At 35.1% G+C, this 10,701-nt stretch overlaps 1 protein-coding gene across 1 annotated transcript in view; it reads right to left on the bottom strand.

The window, feature by feature from the left end:
- Positions 1-1,496: 1,496 nt before the first annotated feature.
- The window catches only part of LOC145672699 (uncharacterized), a 104,032-nt gene continuing 94,827 nt past the window's right edge, over positions 1,497-10,701 (bottom strand). Inside the window, exon 7 of the mRNA XM_081741868.1 lies at positions 1,497-1,782. Coding sequence (XP_081597994.1) covers positions 1,761-1,782 — 22 coding nt within the window. The 3' untranslated portion in view covers positions 1,497-1,760. The remainder of the gene's footprint in view (positions 1,783-10,701) is intronic.

The raw sequence follows: 10,701 nt of genomic DNA, 5'->3' as shown, positions 1-10,701 counted from the left end.
AATTACCACTGATTTCATGTTTATTGTAGATTCATTAGTTTATTTTCTGCCCAAAGGGAAGTTTGTTGGCATCGACGAAGTAAATGTATGAAAAATCCCGTTTATGCTGCCAATTTCTATGAAAATTCTCTTTATACCTATTGAAGAAATTAATGTAAAAAATCCCAGAAAATTGTAATTTTGATGGGTTGGTATCACTGCTTCAAGGATTGTAATGAAGAAACCGGAGATGTGATCATGTATATATAGTGACTATTTAAGAGCAGAAGCTATGAATGAGGCTTGTGATTGGCTGAGGGATGCTGGCTTGTGATTGGCTGATGTTGTTTCTACGAGAAATGGCTTTGTGAATGGTTTTGTTCCTGAAAAAGGCCGACCAGATAGGGCTGAGTTGTAACCCATTATCTCTATTGAGGTTATTCCTTTCCCGTGAGACAGGTATGGCTTCCTTTATTGTTCTGTCCCAAAATTGCTGGACTTGTTTACTAAGATGGTAGCCACGTCTCTGGTCTCTTAATTACAATCCTTGAAGATGATTGCGATGTCTGCATTCGAAACTTTAGATGTCAATATATTCCCCTGGCTGTTAGCCCGAGAAGACTTATTAAAAGCAACATGCATATTGTTGTGCGAGAGATCCTAGAACATAAATCACTTTTTCAACAATGGTGTATTGTTGATATGATGAGAGCACAAGGGAACAGTTATTAGACATTCTGAAATGATTGCTGCAATTGCAAAATTCTATTTATTTACTTATTTATTTAGCAAGAAGAATACTATAGGTAAAGAAACCCATTTACAGAAAACAGATAAACATATAACAATAGAATAAACAGACAAGTTATCATTATAATGACTTGTTAATCATCGACTCTAGCATTTAAAACATTTACTATATTTTTTTAATTTACCGAATGGAATTCTGAATATATGAATATTTCGATCAATCACACAAAGTTTGTTGTAGAAGTCACACATGCTCCAAATACGTGAGCTTTTCATTATATTGGTTTTTAATGTTCTACAGTGAGATAAGCCAGATTTTGGACGTCCTCTGACGTTAGGAACTTTAAATTTCAGAAGTTCAAGTAATTGCGACACTTGGGTTTTGTTGTTTATAATTTTGAAACAGAAGGCAGAGTAAGCGAACTTTTGTTCTGCTGCCGAGCAATACAATGTTTAGTTGCTTAATTAAACATTGATATGTTTCAAATTTAGGATATATGGTTGTTTTCTTGAAGACTAAGTACCTTGCGAATTTTGATTGTATCATTTCTATTTTCCGGCTATATTTTTTTGCTTGCAGGGTTCCAGATTTTCGCAGCGTATCCTAATTTCGATTTAACGATTACGTTATCACTTTTAATGTGTCTTGTTTCGTGAAATCTCTTCCAGTTCTTATCTACCATTTTAGATTGAAAACCACCTATTTCCAACAACTTTCTCTTGTCTTCTTACTTATATATATATACTTATAATATAGTGGCCTTTGGACTGAGAACTTTGAAACATAAGATGAACTCATATACTATTAAATTATTACATTCACCTTACATAGAGTTTAAAACAGTTTTTGATTTCAGTAGACATGAATGTTTCTATTTAATATCTTATTTTCATTTACCCTGTTTAATATTTTGATATTGTTACTCTATTATTTTGATATGTTGTTGTTTCTCTCTTAATAATCCTCTCACACGTCGTTGAAACAGTCTATTTCCTAATTTTCAGAATTGATTTCCTCGTTTTTATCTTTCTTATGCATACTGCTTGAAGAACCTGAAAAGACAATAAAAGATATGACAACGTAAGAACAGTAATTAAAATGCAAAATTTAGTGAAGCAAGTCCACTAGAAATAAAGCTAGCTGTATCAATAAGGCAGACCGAAGGATCTTATAGACATTATAATCCTCCTCCCTTTTATTTATTTATTTATTTTATTTTATTTATTTATTTATTTTTTTTTTTTTTTTACAAATTTAAGAAAAAATAAAACAAAACAGCGTATTTAATAATTTGAAACTGAAACCAAACTTCGTCAAAAAATTAGAAATTAAGTTCTGTCCCTATAGTACGAAATAACATTTGACTCTCTACATCAATTGTCTAGGAGTAAACACATGACAACATCTACTATCAGAATTTTCAACAGATGGAATAGATATTATTATATGTCATCCTTATAATCAAATTTAGCATAATTTGAAAAGCCTTATTGAACAGATGCTATATCTCAAGTTACATGGCAGTTAGTTCGGGAACATTACATGGTCAAAATTAGGTGACCTTTTGTTGATACATACAGATTTTATCCGAGACCGAATACTAATCCGAAAAGGTTATATAACGGTTGAGATTGTTTTGACTTTACCAACTGTATATAACTAGATAAATAACATACTCTATGGCCTATGGAACCCTGAGGTTCAATGCCGCGTTCACAAAAGCTCCCCATTGACTTCTATCCTTCGCCAACTGGACCCAGTTTCTACTTTGTATACCTATTTCTGTGAGAATATTGTCCTCCCATCTGCGCCTAGGTCTTCCTAATGGTCGTTTTCCGATTGGTCTTCCAGTTAAAACTTTGAAAGCGCTTCTACTTTCTTCCATTATGGCTACATGACCTACCCACCTGAACCTCCTAGATTTGGTGACCCTAACGATGTTTGGTAAACGATATAAATTATACATTTCGTCGTTATGAAGTTTCCGCCATTCACCATTTCCGTTCCTCTTGGGTGCGAATATTCGTCTCAGGACCTTGTTCTCAAATACTTTCAGTCTGCATTCTTCCCTCAGAGTATGCGACCATGTTTCGCAACCATACAGAACAACAGGCACGATTATCGTTTTATATATTTTAAGCTTCAAATTCATCGACAGAATTCGCGACAGAAGAACTGAATAATAACACGAATTCCCTACTTTTAGTCGACAATTAAGTTCTTCCTGAGTATGGTTTTCGTCTGTTCATATTGATCCTAGATATTTGAAAGTATCCACTTTATCGAAAATATTATTTCATAGTTTGATATATGCCTAATTTGCCTTATTACTATCCCGATGAACTTTCATGCATTTAGTTTTCTCTGCATTTACCTCTAAACGCATGTCTCAGCATTCGTCCAGTAAGACCTCATCATCAGGGTCAGTTACATAACCCAAATTGGATGATCTTTTGTTTGTACGCATATATTTTATTCGAGACCAAATGCTAATGTGAAAAGGGCATATAACGGTTAGGATTGTTTTGTTTTTACCAACTATAATAGTACTACTCAAAATGATTTCCCCTTGTTTCAATGAGTTCCACGTTATTACGTGACTTTTTGGAAGCTTCACTCACTCCCAAAACTCACCAATTTCTTGTTAATACCTCTCAAACAGTGAACTGAGCCCAAACTGTTAGTAACACCATTATTTCTTTTAAACTTCAGTCAAGTATAACCTATTGGCAAATGTATGAGTGCAGTACTTCGCCATAATTGATGAAGTGCCAAGTGTGGTATAATTCATTCAAATTATACAACACAACGATTGCCGTGACTAATGTTTATTTGCGGAAGAATGTTGAAGTAAATGATAGATTTTATAACAAATAGTTGATTTTGTGAAACGAATTGAATACTGTTTATCGAGCACTAGTCCCTAGTGATTTCCTCGACCGAAAACATCACTTTGGAAACCTTCATTTCTGTGATTTCTAGTACCATATCAAATTTCGTGAAGATTGTTGTAAATGCTTAGGTGTTCTGGAACAAAACACGCAAAAGTGAATCATAAAAAGTTTTCCTCCGTTCCCACGTTTAGCTCAATTGCTGTAATATCAGTAGATACTACTACTAAAAAATATTTATATGTAATGAGGACTGATAATTTCCATTTATTACTAAAAAATATTGAGCCTAAATTTTACAAATACTTATGTTCTTTTGAAATAGAATAATAGAACAATCATAAACTATCCATTAAGCATTTACAGCGTAAACACCGGTCTATTACCAGCGAACGTATGAGCGAAAATTGCGATAAAGCCTTTTTATTCATATTCTACCGGGTGTACCGGAAGTGGTGACTCACCTTTTGAGTGATCAGTACATTTTTATAATAAACAAGAATGACATGCAACAAAATTGTAGATACAGAAGAATAATTTAAAAATCAAGTGCTTTGTAATATCTAATCCCTATTCTCCATTTAGAGGTCCACTTGACTGCCATTAACATTGTGTATCCGGAGACGCACATTTCTGCACGCATCTTGGTACAACTGAACGGGAATGTTGTTGAATTCCTTGGTGATTCGTACCGTCAATTCCGCAACACTGCTTATAGGTCTTGTATATGCCTTGTCCTTCAAATATCTCCATATTAAGAAGTCAGGAAGGGTGAGGTTAGGTGACCGTGGCGGCCACTCTACTGTTCCCCAACGACCAATCCATAGCTTGGGGAAGGTGTTGTTCAAAACATCACGGACAAATCTGGACAAAGTGTTGTAGAGTATCGTCTTGCTGCTACCACAATATGTCAAAATCATCCCTCTTCTCCAACAGAGGTATCACATACTCCTCCAGTAACCTCAAGTACTTCTCCTCAGTCACCGTACAACAAGCGAGTCACTACTTCTGGAACACCCTGTTACAATTCTAGAACATTCGTTAATTTTGCAGACTTTTTATTGAACTATTGATTTCCTTCGGCTCCTTGTATATTAGAAGCTCTTTTTCTTTCTGAAGGTAATTTACACTAATGAGAAACGATCAAATTCATGTTTCAAAGCTTCAAAAAGGTGTAATGGCTGCAATTTCTGTGTCATTCTGTTGTGTGCTACTTAGTCATCATTAACACTACAAGGTACAATGTTTTTAAGCTCACAAGTACAGGGTGCTGCGTTTTCCAGCTATTTAGAGAAGTACGGCAATTTGAACAGTCTGAGTTGTTTCTTAAGCTAAGAGCGTTATCTGCATCTATCGGTCTATCGGAGTGGACGAAAGCAGAGCCGGATTTAGATTTGATGGGATTCTAAGCTGTTGAAGGTAATGGGGCCCTTCATATGACCAGCTTTCTTTCTCAGAAACAAAATTCGCCAATTTTTGGGGTTTGAATATATACTACAGTAATTCATCAACCTTATAGATATCTAAATACATTTACCCATAATATACATTTTATTAACTTCGTGTTGATCAACTAACAACATTTTATAATCATATAACATTTACAACACATTTCAAAGTTCTTTAGAAACACAACATAGACTCATAATCTTGTCTTGGAAGCGTGTTATAACATGAAATAGTAAGAAGTGTTAATGTATTCCGCAAACTACTAAGTATATATAGCATTATTAATATGAGATTATGTTATAACCTGTAAACAATGCGATTGTAGTTAGTAGAATGCATTTGTGTAATATCAATATCACCATAGTAGTTTACATTGTTCACTGGGATAGTAGACCTTTGTACCCTGTTAGACTGACTTAATTTGGTGTAAAAAATGGTCGAAGTATCATATTCATATAAAATATCAGCAACAAAAATATTTAATGAAACTAATTATATAAATATATTTGCCCAATACTCATTAAATATATAATATAAAATATCATGATTCGTTATGGATATACAAACAATGAACAAACATTATCTACATTACAAAGTTTTCCTTCTTCTTACCTTTGCCAAGCAAAGTCATTGATGATATCATCAAACAATAAACGCTTAGCTTGTCACTTTCTACGCATTTGAGGCTGAGGTTATATAATTTATCCTGAGATATTCTTGTTGTAAATTCATTTTTACCTTCTTTAGCTGAGAAAAAGATCTTTCTCCTTGGCAATTTGAAATCATCATACAAAGGAAATTATAATTCTTAGAATTTCTTCTACATTAGGAAATGTTGATTGGACATGATCATTAAATAATACTTGATACAGATCTTGATATATCAGATACTCATGTTTATATGTTTGACAATGTCAACCAACAAGGTTCAAGCTTACATCTTCAGGATATGTTAACTTTAACCTCTACGGTCCTCTAGTGTTCATTTGAGTACATTCATTTTAATATTACGTAAACATATGTCGTTTCATTTCAATTGCATCCTTACAAGTTTTGCTACACAAGTACTCATTTGAAAACACATTTAGTGCGCTCTGGGTCCATCATATGGCAGCTTTGAGTATACAAGTGTACTAACTAGAAAATATTCAGAAATAATTTTTTGGTGCAGTAAAAAAAAAAAAAAAAAAAAAAAAAATCGGGTCTATAGAGGATAAGCATTGACTCCTTCACGAATTTCTTCTTCTGTAGAATCTAGTTTTGTTAAGAATGAAAACTATTTTGTAGTATCATTGTATACTGATGCACTTTGTACCAGATTAGAGTTTAATAGATTTATCACAGGTACAAATGCTTCGATTTTGAACTTGTCTAATGGCTCAAGGTTCTCTAAAGCATCGTTTTCATCTTCACCTATATGCCTCCTTGTTAATCTTCTTCTTCACTTCTTGTAGTGAACAGAAGGGAATTTGTCCTTTGCTTGTTCTTCAAAATCGTCAAAAAGATATTTGGCATCTAACAAAATCCGGAAGTGATGCATACAATTTGCTGCATGCATCGAAGGTAATTTTGGAGTCTTACAGTGATTGACTAGCTTTGTGAAATTTATCCAGCAATAACACTAGTTAACAAAGGTTTTGTTACATAAAAGGAAATACCTGTTCTTAAAGGAACTTTTTGCTCTGAATTCGAATATGCACTCGGTTTTTCTCCATCACGTACGATTTTCCCGTAACAGAGGGATTTCCGGGATAATCCCTCAAAAAATTCCCTTTTCGTTTATTTTACACCCCAAGATCTTGTCCCCTTGCATATACTAACATAGAAATTATACCTAAGTATACTTTGATTTATATTTAACAAACCCTCCAAGTTTCGTAATAATCGCTTTATTCTTTCTAGAAAAATAAATATGTTTGTATGTATACTGTGTGTACTGTTTATTGCACCCTATAGTAATGCTTTCAGATCTCTTAAGTTGAGGTAAAACGTTTTGCTTTATTACCACAAACATATATATAAAATATAATACAATATAATTTACAAGTGTGACAATTTACAATAAACAATAATACAAATGTACCAAAAGGTCATGAAAAGACAATCAAAACTATCACAATATATGAAACTTCCATTGGGTTACAAAAACGTACACTACTTCCTTCTTTTGTTAGAAATGTTGCATTCTCTAACAAGACCCCAGCAATAGTCCCCCATCATTGAAGGATCCCATCGTCCCTGGTACCTTTTCTCCATTGCCATTATATCTTGGTGGAATCTTTCCCCCTGTTCGTCGCTGAGAGCACCTAGGTTAGCAGGAAAGAAGCTGAGGTGGGAGTGCAAAAAGTGGATTTTTAAAGACATCCTACAACCCAACTCTTTGTATTTCTGTATCATGTCCTGTACGATTTCTGTGTAACTCTCAGCTTTGTTATTGCCAAGAAAGTTGCGCACAACACACTTAAATGCTGTCCAGGCAGCTAGCTCAGCACCGTTTAACTTGCTGTCAAAGCTATCATCAAGCATTAATTTCCTAATTTGGGAACCAATAAACACTCCAGCTGAAATCTTAGCATCACTCAGGTTAGGGAACTTATCTCACAAATACTTGAAACCTTCACCAGATGTGTCCATGGCTTTGACAAAGTTTTTCATAAGTCCTAACTTGATATGAAGTGGCGGTAGTAATATCTTATTAGGATCTACCAAAGGAGCGTATTTGACGTTGCATTCTCCTGGTACGTAATTCACTCTAGGTTCCCATTCCTTCACTTCATAATGTTTGTCATCAGCTCGGCTATCCCATAAATATAAAAAACATTGGTACTTCGTGTAACCGCACTGCAGTCCTAATAAAATACCAACTACCTTGAGATCACAACATATTTGCCAACAATGGTCCTTGTAATTTATAAGATTTAGCAAAGTTGACATGGTGTCATAGGATTCCTTAATCTTCACTGAGTGCGCAAGTGGTATAGAAGGTTTTTTATTTCCATTATGTAAAAGGACAGCTTTAAGGCTGACCTTTGACGCGTCGATAAATAACCTCCATTCTTCTGGAACGTAAGGAATTCCGAGCTCCGCCATCAACCCATTTATATCCGTACATACGCACACATTATCTTGCATTGAGAAATAGCTTGAAAATTGAACATGCCTTTTCCTGTACACTGATATGTTCGTTTCTGCATCCAATAAGTTCCACTGCTGGAGCCTTGATCCCAGAAGTTCCGCCTCTTGTTTTGTCAGGTGCAAATCACGGATTAGGTCATTAAGTTTACATTGCCGGATGAAATGTGGCTCGCGAACACAGTCAGGGATGAACGTTGGATCCTTGGATGTACATGTTGATGTCGATGGTTCATCAAGGTCATGATCATCATCAGAGTCTTTTGGCCATATCTCTTCCCAGTTGGTAGGGGGCTCGGGAAGTGCAAGTTCATCCCCGTGCGGAATAGGTCTAATTGCGAATTTAACGTTGGGATAACTTATTGTGTATTTGCTTTTTTTAGAATGTCCCTTAACTACTGTGAGACAAAAATAACAATCATCCAGATGGTTGGTGGGTTCTCTCCACACCATTGGTACAGCAAATTTCATGAACCTCCGTTTCCCTTTGGCCCATGCAAGTAAAGTGACGTAGCACGATGCACAAATTATGTTGGGTGCCCAAGTTTTGCCCTGATCTCCCACACGACATCCGAAATATTTATAATATGCTAGTTTCACCGATGGCGTAATGAATCTACACTGTCCTTTAACTACAAACTGGCCACACACATAACAAAAAGTATTTGGTGAGTTAACACACGAACGCCGTCCTCTTGACGCCATTGTACTGATCACAAACTAAACTTCTGGTCTTAGTTGGGTATAATGCCGTTAAGATCAAACATGAAAGCACTCTTAGCAGCAAAGACAACTTTGAAAGTGAAGTAGTGTTAAACCACACGTCAATATAAAAATGTACAAAACTCCCTCACCAGATGTCAAGAACTCAAGAAAGAAAGAAATGCGCGGGGGGAGGGGGGAAACGATACCGTAGTGGAAAATTCAGACTGCATTAGTTCATTGTTGTCAACAATGAGTCTGTATTCCATTCTTTCTTTCTTTTGCATTCTGTTACATTTGATAACATTCATGAACAAAACGAAAAAACTTGGAGAATTTTATATATATGTATTAAGATATACATATACTGTACGTTAAAAAAATATACGTTGGAAGTACATTCTATTTTTATACACGTTTCTAATTTACAGAGAGCAATACAAGTGTGTTGTTGACTATTGTAAATATTCATTTTTATGTCTGTGTTTGTAGTAATAAAGCAAATCGTTTTTACCCCAACTCAGGAGATCTGAAAGCATTACTATCAGGTGCAATAAACAGTGCACACAGTATACATACAAATATATTTATTTCTCTAGAAAGAACAAAGCGATTTTTACGAAACTTTTGAATTTATTAAATATAAATCAAGGTATACTTAGGTATAATTTCTATGTTACTATATGTAAGGGGACAGGAGCTAGGGGAATAAAATCAGGGGGTGCTCTTAACCTATGTCCCGAACCTCTACTTTCACGCTCTTCTCACAGTGACGTCACCAGCGAGGAACTTAGAGCTTGTCGTCTGCTTGGCGCGCGAAGATTTGCTAGTAAGACCACAAACAATTCTTTATTTATTTTGGGTTTTTGCTATGTTGAATTGTGTTGCTTTCTTTTCTAGTGGTGTACGTGGACGAATATTATTTAATAGAGAAAAGGTCTGTCTATATCTTGGAAGATTTCTTTACGTGGGATTGACTGTGCAGACATGCAATATTGCAAGACAGTGTGAACTTGAGTACCTGTGTACATATATGTTTTTACGTGCACTTGTCTTTCATCTCCAAGTGTTCCACATTATAGAATTAAGGATGTACCGATATATCAGTATCGGTAATTGGCAGTATCGGTATCGGCATTGGCAAATAAACACCAATATTTACCGATACCTTTTTCAAACTATTTTCAGTTTGTTTAATATTAACAGTGACGCTTATATTTCATCGGTTTCTTTTCGAGTTAAAAGTTGTTCTAAATTATTATCAATTGTACAATCAATCGATTTCTTTATGCATGTGTACGCCTTTGATTTGCACTATTCATGCTTAACTGATAGTTTTAGTCCCTCCATGCCAAAATAGTGAAGAAAAGACAAAGGTCCACAGTCAGGATCATAGGCACCCGAAGAAAATTTTCTAGGGGAGCCAATTTCCCGATTTCAAAGTAAAATAAAGTAAGTTTATTTTCCTTATTCTTTTTCATAAATTTCTATGTATGCATGAAGTTCATAATTTAAAATTATTTTTTGATATTTTTTCTGCTTATTGGTCCTCTAAATGTTCATTTGAGTTAGAAATCAGAGTAAACCTCCGGGACGTCGTGTGGGTAGAACAGGTGGGGCGATTGCCCCACGCCTTGCACCACAAAATGGAAGAGTTTGACCGTTGAGGAAAACTAGCAGGTTAACTATTTCTAATTCATTGTTGAGATTAGTGTTGTCCACGAGACGAGACCGAGGCGAGAAATGTCTCGTTTCGTCTGCAATTCGAGACGAGAACAATCTTTTAAATTCGTTTAA

Source organism: Thermobia domestica, chromosome 16 (assembly GCF_964235325.1).
Source record: "Thermobia domestica chromosome 16, izTheDome1.hap1.1, whole genome shotgun sequence".
Taxonomy (NCBI): domain Eukaryota; kingdom Metazoa; phylum Arthropoda; class Insecta; order Zygentoma; family Lepismatidae; genus Thermobia; species Thermobia domestica.
This window is presented reverse-complemented; position numbering and strand designations above follow the sequence as displayed.